Source organism: Vicugna pacos, chromosome 34 (genome assembly GCF_048564905.1).
Source record: "Vicugna pacos chromosome 34, VicPac4, whole genome shotgun sequence".
In the NCBI taxonomy this organism is placed as follows: domain Eukaryota; kingdom Metazoa; phylum Chordata; class Mammalia; order Artiodactyla; family Camelidae; genus Vicugna; species Vicugna pacos.
Genome location: NC_133020.1, coordinates 734,139 through 754,792, shown reverse-complemented (window position 1 = coordinate 754,792; position 20,654 = coordinate 734,139). Strand labels below are relative to the sequence as shown.

The 20,654-nt window shown below is 36.9% G+C and overlaps 1 protein-coding gene across 19 annotated transcripts in view; it reads left to right on the top strand.

The window, feature by feature from the left end:
* Window positions 1-20,654, top strand: part of LOC140685459 (uncharacterized) — a 181,769-nt gene that overhangs the window by 6,970 nt on the left and 154,145 nt on the right. For 16 of the 19 annotated variants that reach the window (XM_072954338.1, XM_072954341.1, XM_072954340.1 and 13 more), the window contains exon 3: window positions 2,186-2,247. In XM_072954338.1, the coding sequence (XP_072810439.1) occupies window positions 2,186-2,207 (22 nt within the window). In that variant the 3' untranslated portion in view covers window positions 2,208-2,247. Of the gene's footprint in view, window positions 1-2,185; window positions 2,248-10,822; window positions 12,193-12,508; window positions 12,520-18,315; window positions 18,473-20,654 lie in introns of those variants that run through there. The other 3 variants (XM_072954351.1, XM_072954352.1, XM_072954349.1) reach the window with 3 other exon arrangements.

Below are 20,654 nucleotides of genomic sequence, written 5' to 3'. Positions count from 1 at the left end.
TTACTAAAGAAAATGTGGTGTCATTCTCCCCAGGTGTTTTTTAAAGCAAATGTTTTTCAGGCTTATATAGGAACTTGTTAGGGAACTAGTTAACCTTAGTAACCTTGTACAACCACTTGCCATCTTGGGGAAAAATCTCTCTCTCTCTCCCTCTTTTTTTTTTTTTTTGTATATCATTACTCTTTATGGCTTCCAAACTCTGGACCTGCCCTTTTCACTTCTCAGAATGTGGTCTGCAAAAATAACAGAAACATAGACACGGAGGGGAAATACTAAATGAGGTCTCGGGGGCTAATCATTCCCCCAATTCAGGAACCACTTCCTCAGCAGCCTGGGCAGGGGCTACACTGCCTCATCGTGAACACTTTCCGTGATGGGGCGCTCGCTACTTTGGAATTCACACATCTTGCTGGTGCTCAGCTTTCACTTGCCAAGTTCTTTCTTTCTTGCCAAGGCGACAGTGGAAAAATCTAAGTATCTCGACTCATTTTTTGATGGCTTGTAGCCATATAGCTAGATCAGAACCTGGGGTGATGTGTAGGTCACCTGTACCTGACAGTCACCCCAAATTCTCCGGAGCCAGAAAGGAAGTCTGGCAGAAGCAGTCTTGGCAGGAAGGGGTTAAACAGCTTCCTCCTTACCCTAAGACCAAGGAGGAAATTTGACCTGGACCGCAAATGTTGAGACTTAACCCTGGCAAAAGGTGAGATGCCCCGGGCCACGTGGAGGTAGGCTGTGAGTGAGGCAGGAAATATCTTATTCAGATGGTTCATTTTAGCCAGGATGGGCCTGAGGCTGGTTGGGTGATTTTAATTTATCTGCACAGTGTTTTTCTTCCATTGTTTTGAACCATGCTTTGTTGAAAATTTTATAGTGTGCTTAGTTCTCTCTCTCCCTTTCCAAGTCACCTCGATGCATCAGGCAAATCCAACCCTGTTCCTTCACTAGCACTTCTGAGGCTGTGATTCCGAGGTTTTTTGCAGCCCATCACTGGTGTCTAGATGCATGGTAGATTGACGGTGTCCCACGTAAAATCTAGCCAGAGTGGAACTCATTTATCCTGCAAAAGAACAAAAGCAGAAAATGCCAATAAAAAAGGACGCTGACGATGAAATTATGATATTAACTACCTGTGTTAGGGAGATTCGAGGTCCTGGTTTCCCACCTTGATTTCTGCTAGAGTTCAGACCCTGGTGTTCTAGGTGTTGTTACAGGTAAGCCAGGGAGTGTGGCAGGTGGAAAATTTTTCATGAAGGTGAAAATTGAGACTTGGGCCCTGGGTTCTAAGGCAGTTTTTTCTAGCTCTATATTGTCAATGAAGTCAGTGACAGTAGTCAGCTCCTGGGATTTTTTATTTCTGATAATTCTTGGTTTGAGAACTTTCCCCCTAATCTATATAATTACATTGCTCAGTACATTAAAAAACAAACAAACAAACTCCTTAAGTACCTGAAAACTTTGCCCAGGCCTCTGGATAACATGGTTGAGAAAAATCCACTTTTGTTAAATTGCAAAACCATTATTTTCCTCAGAAAACCTGCGAGAGTTTTATTTTGGCATCTGGGCATCTAGTGGCTGATCTGAAAAATGCATCTAGAGGATTTCAAAGGAAAATGAATGAATGCTTCAAACCTAGAGGAAATTTCTCAAATGTGTTAGGGAAGAGGGACCAATAAAGGACAGTTTCTCTTGTTAAAAAGAGAAGGGAATTGGGACACACAATAAACATGGCCAGGTTTATAGTTGCATTTATGACATGAACCTCAGCAAGCTGAAAGTGCGTGGTGAGTAGGCGGGGTGATACACTGGGAATGCCTGTGCTCCGTGAATCAGAGCAAACACTCAGGCAAACACACAGGCCTATCACCTCTGCTCCCAAATAGAACTGATGTCACAGATGGAAAAACTGTTTGGAGATTTCAACCCCATTCCACTGATTGCCTTACCTGTAATAAAAATCTTCTGCCAGTGGCTGCAGCCTAGGCTTGGTTCCGGACAAGCAAGAAGCAGTTTGCCCTGGGAAGGGCTGATGAGGCTCTGGACTAACCAGGACCACTCGTTCATCACTCCTCACCTTAAGTCAGCAACATGATATTCCCTAAGCTGAAAGGGAAAGAAGTAAAATAGTCAGAGTTCAGAGTTCTTGCAGTTGTGGATTAGGTTATAAAGTTTGTGTCCATTTCAGGTTTCTGTCCTCTGAGATGTGACTACATTGAAGAACGGCTTCTCCTGTTTTCCTCTCTGGAGGTAAGCTTGGTGCTCTGATAAAAACAAAGCATCCTGAGTGATGCTAAATAATATTAGTAGATTTGGGTTTTGTGAACTGGTGACACTGGAGAAGAAGCAAGAGAAAAAGACAGGTGTTTGGTAATTAAGATATTATTTTCCACTTCCTTTGTCCAGACTGTGAAATGTGAAATGTTCAGAATTCTTAAACACAGCCCGTAATGTCGCTATGCTCTCTTTGATACACGAACCTTTTATCTCTCTTCCAAGAGGCTGGAGCGGTAGAACCAGACACCAGCCCATACCCAATATATGTGAAGATGAATGGGTAGAGGCTACTGAATGCACACAATTGTGGACTTGTTTTGCTTGCCTTTGCTCTACAGGGTCACTGATGACACTAGTGATAAGTAATTTATTGGGTGATTGATAGAGAAATTTTAGTGTGTTGACTTCATCAGAATATGACAATTTGGGAACAAATATAAATTATTAATTAATTTAACATATATTTGCTGCCTGCTTACTGTGTGCTAAACAATGAGCTCGGTGTGGGGTATGATGTTGGTTGCTAATGGAGTTGTATTTTAAAAAGGCAAAATTCAGGAAATTGATATTCCAATGGGAATAATGGAATGAATTTAAAAATTAACATTATTTTATAGGCAGTAAGATAGGGATGTTCGTTTTCTTTTGATATGGATATTCAGTGGCTTTATGATTTTTGTTGTTTGTGGCACTTCGGTCTATTCTAAAGGGAGGATATCTTATTCAGGATGTAATACAAACATTCTTCCCAGGGAGTGAAAATCAGACAGTTCCTCTTTGTATTGGTTTTAAAGACGTTGAGCCTTTACTATCCTAGAGGAATGTGGGCCTAGTTTTTTCTATGACAAATATGTTGTTTAAATTTTATTTTTAAATGATCCTATAGGAAAATTGAGTTTTTGTGTTTGTGTTCAGTTTTAGGAATTTTAACCACTGCCACAAGCAGAACACACAAATGTTTCATGACCTTCATACCTAATTTTTTCTCTGGTTTGTTTGAAGAATCTCCACAAGGGGCACTGTTTGATCCTCAGTAACTAACCTCAAACACTCAGTCTTCATGTGAGAGGACACTTCACTTTGCCAGGACCCGGTGTGAGACAGTAGATAGCTTCATCTTACACGAGTAGGGCTTTCTTCCTTCTGTCTACACCAAGCGCTTCCAGGGCTGACACCTAGGAGTCAGTAATCACTACTCACGATAACTAATCAACACACATCACCCTTCAGCCACCGCCAGTGCCTCCCTTCAGTATCTTTAGGAAAACTGACAGAACAAAGGTGACCTGAAATAATCTGATGAGATGGTGATGATCTTAGTGATGTTGGAGACTGAGGAAATTAGGGAAAAATCTTCTCTGGCATGGAAGCTTGGGGTTTGAACTAAGGACCTGAAGCTGGTACAGTGAGCATTGGTTACCACTGTTAAAGTCATAATATATATTTACTTTAGAAAACGAGATAATCCCAATGAAAGATTTCTAAAGTTCTTGACAGTTTGGTTACCAAGAAATAACTTCTATTAATATTTTGGTATGTATATGTATAATGCATCCGAAAACCCAAATACCACCAAATAGAAGGCAGTTAACACTTTTTCAATAGGAGATTAAAGTAAAAGGTTTTGGTCAAATTGATTACCTGTAGATACTTAATGCCTAATGGTGATATTTAATTTATAATTTATTTAAGATACATGTTTAAATCACGTAAAATAACATACTAATTAATAAATACTGATTTTTCTAAACACGTATTTCCTGAAATAGTTGAACTATTGTCTCAGTCATCTTGGGCTGCTATAACAAATTACTATGGACTGGGTGAAGTGGACAACAAATACTTATTTCTCAAAGCTCTGGAGGCTGAGACATCCAAGCTTAAGGTGCTGGCCAGTTCAGTTCTTGAGAGCACTCTTCCTGGTTTGTAGACAGCCTTCTCCTTGTATCCTCACTTGGCAGTGAGAGAAAAAGAACTCAAGCTCTCACTTATCTCTTAGAAGACCACTAATCCCATCAGGAGGGCTCCATCCTCATGACCTAATTACCTCCCAAAGACCTCATCTCTAAATACTATCACATTGAGGATTAGAGTTTCAACATATGAATTCTTAGGGTCATATTCAGTCCATAGCAACTGTCACTGGAATTTCCTAGATCCATGTTCTGTGTTACCTAACATGATTTCTGGAGCACATTATCTTGTTTTCTGAGTAGTTTTAAATGCAGGGCTTTTTGAAATTCTGTCAAATATCATCATTGGAAATTTCATCCTGACTACATGTATTCACTCAAGTAATATTAAAGTAGCCATTCTGTCTCAAGTTGTCCTGTTGGTATGTATTTGTGATTTGTACCGTAGAACTGCTTAATTCTAGTTTTTCAGTTCATATTTAAAATAAAATTATCTATTCAGTTTCTGTTGTGGCAGATTTCAGAAATGGCCACAAATTCATTCCACCCTTGAACTTAATCAATTTTTCAGTGTAATTTGATAGCTTCTTCCTGAAGAGGTAGCATGTATTTCTGTACCCTTTGAATCTGGACTTGGCTGTGTGTCTCGTTTTGGCCAATGTGACGTTAGCAAACATGATGCAAGCAGAGGCTTGAAATTGGGGTTTGTTTCATTACTGCACTTGAGAATCCTGTGGCTACCACCATGTATACAAGCCCAGGCTTGCCCAGTTGCTTCCATTGACCCAGATGACAGCCAGCCAACTTCCAAGTACATACATGCATGAAGCCATCGGCTTTCAGCGGACCACAGACAGATGAATGAGCCTAGCTGACATCAGATGGAATAGGGATAAATCATCCCATTTAAGCACAGCCTAAATTATTACCCCTCAGTATCTTGAGCACATAAAACGCTTCTTGTTTTGAGCCATTAACATTTGTAGTTGTTTGCTGTGCAGCAAAAACTAACAGGTTTATCAACTTTAAATATCGTTTATTGAGTTCCTTTTATGGAAATGAGAATTTGGCTCTCATATATTCCCATCTCTGCTACAACTACACCTTCCAGTATCCTCTCGGTGTATTTATATTACATCTCTTGGTTAATCTAAAGTCAGTGATCAAATTATTATGACTTTTTAGTGTTATTTAATTAAACTAAGAAGTCAATCAGAACAATGCTTCCTTTTGAATTTTTCCTGGGGACAATTACTGTCTCTTTTTAAAATTCACTTATCTTTCTATGTACCTTTTTCTTTTTTTCAAAATTCTCCTTCAGATCTGTTGGCCACAAATACATATTCTTTTATCAGTGATCAAATATATCAGATAATTCATCATTTTGGTTTTATTATTTTCTTGGAGACTTCTTTCTGGAGCCACCTGTCCTCTTGGTTTTGTCTGGCTTGGTTGCTCTCCAGTTTGGTAGCATAGCTGACACTTGGCCACTCTTCAGTGTTGGATATTCTGATTCTTGGATTCCTATGTCTATCTCTTCTTTGGTTATCTCCATCCAACTCCTTCAAGTACCTTCTAGTTGACCTTGAGCAAATGAGTGCAGTGGGGTAATGAGTTGGGCAGACATGCTGCAGGTGGCCCCAAACTCTGAGGGAGAGCTTAATGTCTAGAAGCCAGTGTGTCTGGATATCACTTCCAAGAGGCAACTAGCCAACGAGTGACAATGCAGGTACTTCTGTCGTTCTCAGTTTCTTTACTGGTGAAATGAGAACCATGCTTTGCTTGCTGTGTCACATAACATTTCTTTGTGAAAGACAATGAGGTAATGTCTGTGGTTGCACTTTGTAATGTGTAAAGTTTAGTGTAAAATGATGTTATTATGTGAGAAAATTTGAAGCCTCGATCAGGAATGAGAAGCTGTTACCCTGGATCCAAATGTGACTGTCTGCTTAGAATCACTTTGAAGCTCATGTCAGATTTCTGGTGAGGGTCAGTGCAATGGAGTGCCAGCAGAATGAAGCTGAATCTGGAGATCTGAGCCCTAGTCCTGGATCTACCACTAACATAGTTGTGTGACTGGATGAACCACTAAGCCTTTCTGAGCTTAGATTTGCTCATCTATGAAATGGGATATAAAAGGAGGCTTCTATATGAATTCCAGCATTAAAATTCTGTGAGGTCAGCCACCTCCTATTCAGAAGAATACATTGTATATTTTAGCCTGAATATACAATACAGATTTTTGCCATGGTGGAGAGATGGTTAAATGAATCTGTGACAACAAAGTCAAATAACACTCAGGAATGAAACGCCCTTATTTCATTTTCTTCCCCTGAGTCCTTCTGAAATGAAAATGCTATCCTTCTGAACATGACAGTGGACCTGTGTTGTCACTCCTTGTCTGGCTGCTTCTTGGAAGTGATGTCCAGATAGGATGGCCTCCAGACAGTAAGCTTCCCTGACTTGCCAGAGTTTGGGGCCACCTGCGGCGTGTCTGCCCACCTCATCTCCCCACTGCACTCACTAGAGCAGAGAAGATTAACTTTCTGAAAATGAAAAGGACAGAGAGAAGACGAGCTGCTTATCAAATATGCACATTTCAGATGGAACTTCACACTCAGTAGAAAGATGTTAGATTGCTGTTAGCTCTCTGGAGCACTCCTGACAATGTGTTATCAGGTCATGTTTGCATGACAGAGGCAGCCCAAGCAGGAAACATTAAGTCATATGACTTCTAAGACGGAATCAATCAAGTGAGCAGTACAGCTCCTGAAAACTAATTTCACCTTCATAAGGTCTGGTTATCTGTGCGGCAGACATGAGGTTTGTCAGCCCCATTTCAGTCTGACCAGGTTCAGCACTGCATCAAGAATTTTAATGAACCGACACTGTAATATGTATGAACGATGACACTGAGATGAATTCATGAAAAGCCAAGTCCCCATGAAATGTGAAGAATTACTTGCAGGCTTCTCTGCCTACTTAGCTCATTTGAAATGTCCATTTCAAAGGCCTTTATCTTTCTGGGGGGTTCATTTGCAAGTTGCTGCACAGAGTTTCATCATATTTAACCAGTTTAAAAATCAAAGAAGCTACTTATGATCAAACAGTTCAGTGAGCTCTAGTTTGATGGGGGCAGAGCCAAGGCTGCCAGAGCTTAAATCTTCATTTGGCTGCAGATGCACAGATTTCCCTGTGTAGGGAGGAAAGGGCTTGAAAAGACTGGATGCTTGTGCTGACTCTGTCCTTGGCATTCAGTGTGGCCCTATACAAGATCCTGTTTGGGTCCTAAGTGACATCATACTTTCTCTGGTAGTAGTCAGATTTATTAGTTTTCAGCTTCAAGATAGCACTACCAGGGTTAGCCTTATTTTGGAAACTTTTACAATTTGTCAGTAAATACGTGTTGAAGTTACTAGTAACCAGAGATTTTGTTTTTGTTTGTTTGTTTTTGGTACATGGCATCCTAATCCAATCTCCAGATCTTGTACCCTTTTTATGAATTCCATGGCTGCCGTGGTTATGCATTTCATATGCTGGTCTGTATAACTTAGGGTGTTTCATATACTATTAACCACAATTCTTACCTTATTCTCAGAGGTTATAGGCTGTATATTACTGCCCTCATCTAGCCCACTTGCTCTGCAAGCTCTCTATCCCTCAGCAGACATGACTCCCCACATCACAGACACACTGTACTCACCTAGCTCAGGGCAAAGGTAGACTTTTTCTTGTATCTTTTTTCCCCTATTCCTTTAGTTTAAGTAAAAGGTATTTGAAACACACACACAAAATATAAAGATAATTTAAACAACATTGATGTATTTATTATCCAAGCAACTTCAGCTAATTTTAGCATTTCATCATATTTGTCTCAGATCTTTCATCTAAATAAAAACATTAATGACACGTACCATGGAAGAGCTCAGTGTTCTCTCCAATCTTTTCTCACCTCCCCTAGCAAAAGTAATGACTATGCTGGACCTGGCAAATAAAATCCCCATGCATACTTTATTACATATAAAATGTTTATGTGTTTCATTAAACAATATGTGGTACTGTTTCTGTGTTATGTAAGTGGTATCATGCTGGATACACGGTTTTTTAAATTGATTTTTTTTTTTTTACTTTTATACTTAGGATATTCCGTGTTGTTGCATATAGCTTTGTTTCATTCATCTTAATTATTGCATAACATTCCATACTATGATCTTCTATAATTATTTAACCAATCCCTTTTTGAAGGAAATTAAGAGTTTTTAATCTCAAATTTAATCTCAAATTAAAGGCAATGTTGCAGTGAGTATTCTTCAACATACAAGGAAGAATACCTTCAGGGTGTGTAACTAGAAGTGGGTAAGCTGGGCTAAATGGCATGCACACACCTTCCAGCTTCATTAGATTGTTCTCCAATGGAATTGCATCAATTTTTAGACTACTTAAATAAAAGCCAGTTTGTTTTCCCCTTAGAAAACAGTTACAATACTGAGTATTTAATCATTTAAGAAATCTTTATCAAGTGGCTCCCCTGAGCTAGGCACTGTCCTAGGTACTGAAGATGCAGTAAGGGAAAAAGAAAAAGATTGCTGCTTTCATGGAGTGATTTTATTAGATTTAAATTTTTTTTTTTTTTTGCTGTTTCAATAAGTGAAACAGTAGCTCTTAGTTATTTTAATTTGTATTTCACAGGTTATTAGTGAGGTAAAGTATATTTTCTTTTTCTGTCAATTCTGTGTAATTGCTTGAGCTTTGGACATTTTAAAACATGGGAAGTAATTTTCCTATTGATACGTAAATTTATTTATTCTGTATTCTAAACCTTTATAATCAGTTATACATCTTGCAAATATTTTCTCCCAGTCAATAACTAGCTTTAAACTTTGTTTGTGATGCCATTATTTAATAGAAAAATTTAGTATTCACTTAGTTGAGTTTATCATCCTATTCTTTTAAGGGTTGTGCCCTTTGTGTTTATGAAATTCCTCAAGGGAATAGTTTTTGGTATGTGAAATTATTTGATTTTTGTTTTGCTTTTTTTGAAATCTGTGTTCCTATTTCATTTTTTCATTATTTCTCTATTATTTATGTTTAGTTTTTAAGTTAAATTTCTAATCCCCTAAATTGAACAATGAACTCATTCAATTTAAATATTTCTAATTTTTCAAGTAAATGTATTTGTCTAAGATCTTTCCATCATAGCTTTGCTTCAGTTGCATCCTACAAGCTTTGTAAACATTTAGAAATTTTCATTATAATTTTCTCATTACAATTATAAGGCATTTAAGAATTCATTTAACTTTTGAAATATAAAGAGTACTTTCAAGTATGTGTTGTTTATTGTTGTTTAAATTGCCTTATGATAAATGATGATTTCTATGGCATCCACTCTATAAAATCTATTAAAACTTCCTTTGTGACCTAGGATATGGTAATTTTTTTCAATGTTGTAAGTATATATGAAAACAATATATTTTAATTTGTATTTCTGCTTCATAATTCTTAGTCTTTGTGTGTCTTAAAATCTCTTACTTATGTCTTAGGTCTTCTATCTAAGCTGTCATATTCTTCCCTCTGCACTTGAAAATGATTCTTGCTTTCAGACATCTGTTACTGCTGTTAGGTTGCTGTTAGCTTATCAGTTCTTCATTGGAAATATGCCTTTTCTGTGGTAGTTTTTAATATTGTCTTTATATGCTTCATGTTTTTAATACAACATATCTAAATGTATACTTACATTTTATTCTTTTTTTTTTTCATTTTCAGAGTGCACTATTGATCTGTAAACTTTGGGTTTTTTTGCATAAAATTGGAAAACTCTCAGTTTTTATCTTTCCAGTATAGCTTTTTTTTTTATCAGAATGAATGCTATCAGGGATTCACTTGGGGATTAAACTGGGTCTGAAATGAGTTCCAGTTTCGATAAGACCCGGTATGCTTCTCTTTATCCCATATCCTAGTGTGTGGCAACCCAGAGCTTTCATCCAAGAGCCTTATGAGTCTTCCGTTAAAAATGGGGAAGAATGGAAAGATTCAGATCTTCCCTCAAGAGGTTTTCAGTTTAGTGCCTTAACCTCCTGCCCCTCAACATTTTTGAGAGGGAAACTAGCCACATGTGAAGCCCTTACAGTCTCTTAGTTTGTCATTGCAGACCTTCATGAAGACACCATCTGTACTAGTTACTCTGTCTCCCAGTAGCAGCCTTCTGGCAGGATCAAACCTAAAACCCCTATGATTCCTTTGCTGTGACCTTTTTTCTCCAACTACAGATACTTTTCATTATTATCAAATAATTTCTGATGCTTTTTAAGAGCTTAGTAGATACTGTGTTAAATATCTAACATGCTAAACTATTTATACTGTCTCATTTAATCCTCACAGCCGTTGTGAGAATTAAGTACTATTCATTTCACTGTATATTTGAAGAAAAATGAGTTCAATAGCTTCCCCAACTCTTACCTAGTAAGACATAGAGCCTGGATTTGAAGTGAAGAATGCCTGATTGCCATGTACTACGTGCTGTTAACCACTATATCATGTAGTCTTGGAATCTCTAGTACTAGTACTTACTTACTATTAATTTTTTCAGTGCTATTATATCCTTGACTCTTGTCCCATATTTTGCTGTTTTATTTCAGGTACTTCTTGAAACAGTTACTTACATTTGCCATTTACAATTGACTACTGCCTTACTCCTTTTGATGTAACCATCATTCATGTCACTCTGTTGAAATAGTCTTATCAAAGCTCACCCATAGCTTCTTTTTTAATTTTTTTGTGTGTTATATATTTTTTAAAAAAATGTAATTGAAGTATAGTGGACTAAAGTGTGCAAAGCAAACATAAACATTCAACTCAATGAGTTATTATAAAATAAACACCCCTGTAAGTACCACTGCATTCAAGAAGTAGAGTGTTTTCATCTCCTGAGAGGCTCCCCTCATGCTCTTTCCCAAATTCTACTTCTTCTTTTCTTCCCAAGATTTTTCACTGTTGTAACTTTTCATGCTGTAGATTAGTTTTGCTTGCTTTTGAACTCTATATTAAATGGAGTCAGACTATGTATTTTTTATTGTCTGGCTTCTTTTGCTTTCATGCTTTAAGGATTACCTATGTTGCCACAGAGAGCTGTAGTTTTTAAATTTTCATTTCTGTTTTATGTTCTATTCTGTGACTATACACAATTATGTTATCACCTTTATTAGGGCATAATTGACATACTATAAACTGCATATGTTTTCAAGATACAATTTGATGAGTTTTAACATACTAATACATTAATAAAACTGTCACCACAAGCAAGATAGTGAACATATTCAACACTCCCGAAAGTTTCCTAGTGTTCCTCTATAATTCTTTCCTTCCAACCTCCTTACGCCATCTCCAAACAACAGCTGATCTGCTTTCTATTACTAGAGGTTTCATTAAACAGTCTTGTTTTATATATAAATTAAATCACACAGCAAGTGTACTTTTTGTATCTGGCTTCTGTCACAACATAATTATCTTAAGATTCATTCAGTGGGAAGCTATTTCCATTTTACTTCTGAATAATATTCCATTTTATGGATAGACCAGATTTGTTTGTTCATATGCTGATGAACATTCAAGTCATTTCCAGTGGTTGGGTATTATGATTAAAGCTGCTATAAGCATTCATGTGTAAGATTTTTGTCAAGAAATGAAATTTTATTTCTCTTAGGTAAATACCTGGGAGGGAATGGCTAGGACAAATGGTAGGTGTATATTTAACTATCTGATAAACTGCAAACTGCAGTCCAGAGTTGTTATGGGGGTTATTTACATTTTTATCCATAATGTATGAAAGTTGCTCTATATGGTCACCAATGCTTGGTACAATCAATTGTTTTAATTTTAGACACTTTAATAGGTGTACACGTTTTATTTTTACTCAGTTTCTATAGCTGATGTATAGTTGGATTCCACGTTATTGTTGTGAATATCAAAACAACAAAGCTTCTAAAAATAAATGAGAATTTCTTCTGAATTTGGGATATGAAAAGATTTCTTAAATACAACACAAGATCCACTGAACTATAAAGGAAAAAATTGGCGCATTGGACTACATTAAAACTAAGAAATTCTGCTCATGAAGAGAAACTCTGTTCATCAAAACTGAAGTATGTTAAAACTAAGAAATATGATCATTAAAAGACATCATTATGTAAGGAGTGTTTGGGAGGTGATGGAGCTTTTCTGTATCATGATTATGATGGCTTATACAGTATACAACTGTTCAAAATTCATCAAAATGCACCCTCTAGCGAGATCTAGCTTTGTATATAAATTATCCTTCAATTAAATTGGTTAAAGAAAAACAAAAATAAATCAATAATGACACCGGTAAGAGACTAAAAAAGCTTTTAATTGTTGAATTTAGCCATCTTTCATTAATTTTATTTTTCTTGCGGTCTCTCTGGCATTAGGTGTAATTCACCATCTTTGAGGCTCTCTTGGTTTCTGTGACGCTACTCCATGATCTTTATCATTTTTCTAATATTTTTCAAAGTATCCTTGGTTTTCAAGTATAACTAGATCTTCACATTGTATTTGGCACTGAACTAGGTGCTGAGAGTAGAAGAATGAGAAATAAGTGCTTCATTTTGTGATCTCATTCACTGGCTTCTGAATTTAACATGATTGGTAAGGACTGCCCAAGATTTCGTAAGATTATTTTCCTTCTTGTTTTAACTCTAACCTTCAGTGATCTTTCTACCCAAAGAAAGTATAAACGAGTAGACAAATTCACAGACGAATTCTGCCTTTTTAATTTACCAAATATAAGACTTTGAGTAAGTTACATGTTAACTTATCTAGGCCTTAGTTACCTTATCTCTAAACTGAAGATTATAACAATGCCTTCTTTATTGGACATTTATGAACAAAAAATGAGGCAATTCATGTAGAATGCCCAGTTCGGCATCTTCTATGTAGAATATTCTAAAAAAATTTTAGTCCTTCCCTTCTCCTTCAGTTCCTTCCCCACTAATTTCTTCCCTTTCATGTGTCTCCATCATTTCCTTTTCCTTAACCTCTTCTTTTTCTTTCCTCTTGGTTTTTCTAATCCTATTCTGTTTCTTTCCTCTTTTCCTCCTTCATCTCTTCATATCGGATTAAATTAGACTACACAAGTAGTCTAATATAGGGGGAAATATATACATATATATGTATATTTCCTATTTATAATGCAGCTTCACCTCATAATACTCACTTCCCCAAATCTGAATCATATAATCTCAAATTAAATTTCACTACCTCTATGAGTATAGCTGGATGTGAGCTCTCATCTCCAAAACTGTTTGGCATTTTATTTGTGGCTTATCCTGTATCATCTACTAGCATTACCTTGACCATATAGCTCTGACTTTAAAATGTAAGCCATCTGAGGTCTGGGCCATGTCTTAATCAGCACTTAGCATGGGTTCTGGATCTTACTCCTTAGTAAATATACTTGGAATGAGTTAATGCATAATGCAATTATGTACATGGCAAATATCAGCCTATTACTTTGTTCAGTATCTTAACCACATCGCAGATTTCTCAAGGACAAGATAAAATTTCTAACAATTATTTTTCTTCTTCAAACTCTGAACCAGTGCTGGGCATAAAAACGGTTTTGAGGCATGGATCTTTGCTGGTTTGTTCACCAATGTATCTCAAGCACTTAGGTATTTCAGGCACCTACAGAAGTGCCTGGCATATAAAAAAAATCATCAATAAATCTTTGTTATCCAAATGTAAACTATAGATAGTTGCAACTGAATTTATATATATACTTTTAAGAAAACGTCCCTACTAGTTAACAACCCAGAGGTGTTTTATATGACAAACAGAGATAGAAAGATACAAAATTCTTTACAAGTATAACACAACTACTGATAGAGCTGTGAAGAATGTCTTCAATGTGGCTATAGTGTCCAAGAATTCACCAGTCATATTGTCCTAAACACACATTGCTCTCGTTAGCAGTGAACAATGAGAAAATGAAATTAAGAGAATAATTTCACTTACAATAATAAAAAAGGATACAATATTTTATAGTAAGTTTAACATATAGGTACACTGAAAACTATAAAACATCATTAAAAGAAATTAAAGAAGACCTAGTACGTGGAAAGACTTCTTATGTTCATGGATTAGAAGATTTATATTGTTAAGATGACAATACTCCCCAAATTGCACTACAGAGTTAATGCAACTTTTATCTGAATCTCAGCTGCAATTTTTGCAAAAATTGAGAAGTTGATCCTAAAATTCATATGGAAATGCAAGGAACCCAGAATAGCCAAGACAATCTTGAAAAAGAACAAACTTGGAGCACTCACATTTCCCTATTCAAAACTCACTACAAAGATAGTGTAATCAAGACAGTGTGGTACTGGCATAAGGATATACATATTCATCAATGGAATGCAATTTAGAGTCCAGAAATAAGTCCATACATTTATACTCAATTGATTTTTGATAGGGGTGCCAAGATAATCAATGGTAGAGAATAGTCTTTTCAACAAGTAGCACTGGGACAAGTGGGTATCCTCATGCAAAAGACTGAAAATGTACCCCTATTTTACATATCACATACAAAAATAAGCAAAAAGTGAACCATAGACCTAAATATAAACGTTAAACCTATGAAATTTCCTAGGCAGGAATCCTCATGACTTTGGATTAGTCAGTGGTTTCTTTTATATGACACCAAAAGCACAAGCAATAACAACAACAGAAAGAAATAAATTGTATATCATCAAAATAAAAATTTGTGTGCATCAAGGAAATAAAAAAGCAGCCCCACAGAATGAGAAAGCATATTTGAAAATTATATGTATCTCATAAAGGACTTATGTGCAGAATATATAAAGAACTCATACACCTCGACTGTGGAAAGACAAGTAACCCAATTAAAAAATGGGCAAGTAATTGGAATAGACATTAAGTCAAAGAAGATTCAAATATCCAGTAAGCATATGAAAAGGTCCTCAACATCACTGATAATTATAGTGTAAGTTAAAATCATAATAGGCAATACTTCATACCCTCTAGAATGTCTAGAAAGAAGACAGATAAATTGGTCAGATTTTTAAATGGTGCAACTAATCTGGAAAACAGTCATGCAGTTCCTCAAAATGCTCAACAGGAAATTACCATATGATCCAAACAGTTCTACTCCCATGAAAAATGAAAACATAGGTCAACACAAAAACTTGTACATGAATGCTTTTAGCAGCATTATTCATCACAGCCAAAAAGTAGAAGCAACCTAAATGTCCATACATGGATGAATAGTTAAACAAAATGTCGTGTATCCATGCAATGGGTCTTAAGATGGAATAAAGTACTGATCTATGCTATGACATTGATGAACCTTGAAAATATACTAAGAAATTAGACACAAAAGGTCACGTATTTTATGATAGGGTTATTTATATGAAATATCCAGCATAGGTAGATCTATGGAGACAGAAAGTAGATTACAGGTTGCCAGGGGCTGGGAGGAGGAGGGAGTGGGGAGTGACTACTAAGGCGTGGGTGGGGACAGGCTTTCTTTATGGGGTGATGAAAACGTTCTAAAATTAGACAGTGGGGATGATCGTACAGCTCTATGAATATACAAATGCCATTGAATTTATACTTTAAAAGGATGGATTGTATGATATTTTAACTTTATCTCAATGAAGGTGTTATTAAAAAGCGGATGCTTTCACTATAAAGCAAAACAAAACACAGATGCATTATAAATGTTATTTAGTTGATGTGTAAAAAAAACCAGAAACCTAAATAGACCACCACAGAACAAGAAGCTCCCCTCCACCCCAAATTCTTCAATGAAGCATGACCTGATGACAAGTGACAGGCAGCCTTCCTGGCTGAACACACATAAATGCTTACTTAGGTGACAACTCTATTTGGGATGCTTCACGTACAGTAGTAGGGCTTGCCTTTAAGGCAATTTCGTTGTACTTTTAAACAACAGTCTATCTCTAGTTTCATTTTCACAGAGATTGTTATAATGTCTTTATCTGCATTGGTACTCATTACATGAAAACACAGTGTTGTGTGACTTTGTATGTTTGCCAACATCAGACTTCCTCTTGGGATTCCTGTGTGGGAGTCTGATGGAATAGCCTTTTTAACAAAGCAGTATTAACCGTGTGAGCTGAAACCTTACCCTTTTTGTGACTTTCAGAAATGTGATGTGGGCTGATGCAAAGCTGCATTTTCCTCTCCTTCCTTCTGTGAATTATACCATCCCAGAGAGTGCAATCATTTACACTCTCAGTCTAGTGTGTGCTTCCAGCAAAACAAAACCCTGGCAGTGGGCTTCATGAAGTGTTTGTTTAGACTCTTCTAAATAAGAAACATGATGGTTTGAAAGGAAACAGGCTCCTTTCACTAAAGAACTTGCATTGACAGAGTATATGGATACTCTTGGGGGAACTCTGGTTCTATTAAAATTTTTTTCTCGGTCACAAAGTCTTTAAATACGAGGTATGACCAGTTAATAGTGAATCTTGTATCTAAAGCATTACCAGAGAAAAACTAATATGGTGCCAAGTCCTCAATAGTGTGTCTCCAAAATGTCTGGGATGAAAATTATAAGTATGAAAAAGTCTTCCAGATACAAAGGTCACATGCTTTCTTTCCAATTGTATTATTTTTCTATTGCTGTGTGACAAATTGCTACAAATATAGTGGCTTAAAACAACAGAAATTTGTTACCTCACATTCTTTGTAGGTCAAGTATCTGGCATGGTGTGACAGGATTCCCTGTTCAGAGTCTCACCAGGCTGAAATGAAGGTGTCAGTCATGTCAGCATTTTCATCTGGGTTTGCAGTCTTCTTCCAAACCCACTGATTATAGGCAGAATTCATTTCCTCATGGTTGCAGGACTCTAGGTACCCATTTTCCTTCTAGCTGTTGGTTGGGGACCACTGTCAGCTGCTAGAGACCATCTGCAGTTCTTTCCCATGTGACCCCCTTATACAGCTCACACACAGATGTTGGCATTCTTCTAGGCCAATGGGAGCACATCTGTCTGACCTCCTTCTCTCTGACCAGCTGGAGAAGAGTCTTATCTTTTAAATAGGGCTCATGTGATTGAGTCAGGCCCACCTGAAGATAAAATAAGGATAATCTCTTTATTTTAACAAAACCAAGTATGGTAAAACTCATTGTACTCTCAGTCCTAGGGATTATGCAGGGCGTGTACCTCAGGGAGGTGGGAAATCTTGCAAGCCACTTTAGAATTCTGCCTACAATACCACACTTCTCATTTTAAAGAAATGAGATGTTTTCTTAATACTTAACAGCAAAGAAAGGCTTGAGGGTGAAGATCAACTGAATGATTGCGCTTCATGTATAATCAAAGTCCTAAAGGTTGGGTCCAGGATAGGGTGGGTTAGGTGAAAGATGAGAAAGACATAGTAGCTCTGCTTTAATCACAGGTAAAATTAGGTTTAGTTCCATCTGCATCTGCCTTTAAGGAATCTGAATCTCTGTGACCCATCTTGAATAAAGAAGATCACAGGCACTTGATGATCTTGCCTTTAAAAGGGTACATATATATTTTCATGATTGACAGTTGTTGAATTGGATCACCAGGAATTTAGGTAACTTCATCATTGATCAAAGTTTTATTTGCTTTCCTCCTTTTGAACAGTCTAGAAGTATATGCTAATAGGCAGATTGAAAACTGGTGTTGAATGCAACCTACGTTTTTCAAAAATAACCCATCAGCCATTAATTATGAAATCTACATATAAATATAAATACTGTATATATGAGAGGACAAAGACAGTTCCCCCCAGGTATCTTTGTCAGTTGGACAGGGTGGCTAGTATATTTTGAAGACTTTAGTGAGTTCAGGTGATCCCTGCAACTTTTTACTTTCATGATCAGAATTTAAGGTCAGAGTAGCTAGGGAGCTGAGGCATTTTCCTGCTAAACATAAAGAAGGGGTGAATTCAGTGTTGTGCAGTTAAAAGGGAGAGGGTTGAGAAAAGGAACAAGGATATGGTTTCTTCCTGGGAGAATTTTAAAGCTGTTTCTAGAGAAATAACAAATGTGAAAATAAATTATACTAATCTATCCATTAATTCCTTAAATTCATAGCCTATTAAAACATGCCTCAAAGAACGCTTGGGATGACCTGTTCTGCCCAATTAATTTTGGAGTATTGGAAATCAATTAGCTACAATAAACGGACCTGGCCTCATAATCTGAAGCAGTTTGCGATTAGCTTCATAGAAAGATGACTGTACACAGGGCTGTAAGTATAAATGCATGCTGGCATTGACAAAGAATACTGTGTACCCCTTCTTCCTAAAGCTAAATCGCTTTTGTTCTATGAGATCAACTTCTGCTAGGGAATTCAAACTTTTCCCAAGTGGTCTGCTTTTTATAGAACTGATTTAAATATCGAAACACGGCATTTTTCCTTCGCAGTATGTGCGACAGAAACTGAAGTTCGTCTGTGAATGTACACATAACATGGTACCAGTTTTTGTTTGCTATGCTTATGCCTGCAGGCAACATAGAATGAAATGTGTTTAATCCTTTTCTCATTCCTTTTGGCCACTGAGGCACTTGGCTTGCCAAGGTACCCCTTCCTAACCACAGCCAAAAATGGACTCATTGTTCCCAACTCATTAAATGCAGTAGATTTGCTTGATAGAATCTGTTTGTTTGCTGCCTATCTGGTGTGCTAACTCTTTTGCATCTGTAGTTTCCAAGGTATTCATTTGCTTCCCAGAAAAAAAATGAGGAGGAAAAAGCATAATCTGCATACTTCCCATGTTAGTACATTGATTCATTATGTCATTTCTAAAAGAGGGACAATATTATGACTCATGAGCACAGAGGGAAAAAAATGGAACATTTTATTTCTTTGTTGGTTCAGTAAGCGTGCATTTGCTAGTGACATGAACTAATTGCATAGTTACCAGGAAATAACATGTTTGATTTTTCTGTAATAATGTAGTAACTACATATTAACTTCTTAGGAAACAATGGTAATTATACAGTAATGTGATGATAGTGCTTTATTTTTCCCAAGAACTCTGCAATTAACTACAGTTAAAAAGTACAAAACACACCATTTCTCAACTAACGTACACACTGGTCTACAAAGGGTTTCTTCCTTGGATTTCTGGTCCCTCACTTCCTCTCTCCCACATCAAGCCCCTTACACTATTTGAAAGTTTAAACCTAAATCCTTTTCATATTCTCTCTTCTTCAAACCTGATAAGCTATTCATCCTTCAGAGTTCCATCACGAGGTTTAGAACTGAAGCATGAAACTTAAATTCTATGTAGGGCTTTATGTTAAGTAACCCAGAAGTCACTTAGAATGACAAAAATAGCAAAGCCAGAGGGTGGCTTCAGCAGACTGGCTCTGGACAAACCACCTAGGGTGAAGATCTGAAACCCTCCTGGCAGATTTCATGCTGAGCTAAGTCTGAAAGTAGGACATATACTTAGCATCCAGGATGAAGAGGTTTCAGAAGCACTGGTGGCATGTCCTCTGCTGGATGATAGCACAGCCTTGGAGAGAAGGACAAGAAAGAGCTCCTCCATGTTTCAGCAGGCAGAGGGGAGTTGCAAGCCTCTGGAGAAAAAGCTTCTCTATAAAAATGCAAGATATCAAAATGGAATTGCTCTAAACACTGTTGAGAGAGACAGAGAGTGGGGAGAGGGAAAGATTGTTATGGGAACAAAGACAGATTTCCATGGAAAAAGAGACTTAAATATGTGGTTAAAAAAGCAAGACAGGTGGGACAAAGAGAGAGGCACAGAGGCATACAGACCAAGCGGCAGCAAGAGAATGAAAAGGACAGAGACAGTAAGTGACTGAGAGAGATCCAGAGGAGGGATCCACAGAGTCAGAGAAAATAAGAGTAATAGAGACAGAGGCAAAAAGAGAGGCAAAGAGAAAGGGAGTGAGAAGATCAAGAGACAGAGAGATACAGTCCCAAAGATGGAAAGAGAGTCAGAGGGAGGGAGGAAGAGAGAGAGAGGGAGAAAATACATAGAGAGTGATATACGTATTATATATGCACATATATATAATATACATATGCATAAGACCCTTCTGATTTTTGGTCAGCCTTGTTCTAACTATTTTTGGAGTTGTATGAGGGCCAGAGGCAATGCTTCTGTTCATTATAAAATTGCATTGCATTTTCAACTTCTGGTTTGGTACCAAGAAATGAATCATACAGCCTCAGAGGAGTACTGTCATTTTTCTCTGTGGTCTAATTTAAATTCTCTATCAAATACCATTGCAACAGTGACTTTTAACATTTTGCATGATTTAAGCTGTTAATGAGCAAAGAACCATAGCAGGTTGGGTAGTTTTCTATAAAGGGAATGGAATAAAATAAAATCCTGCACACAAGTCTTGCAAAAGTATTCCAATTCTGATGGGTCTCATCCAAACTGATCACTTTAAGC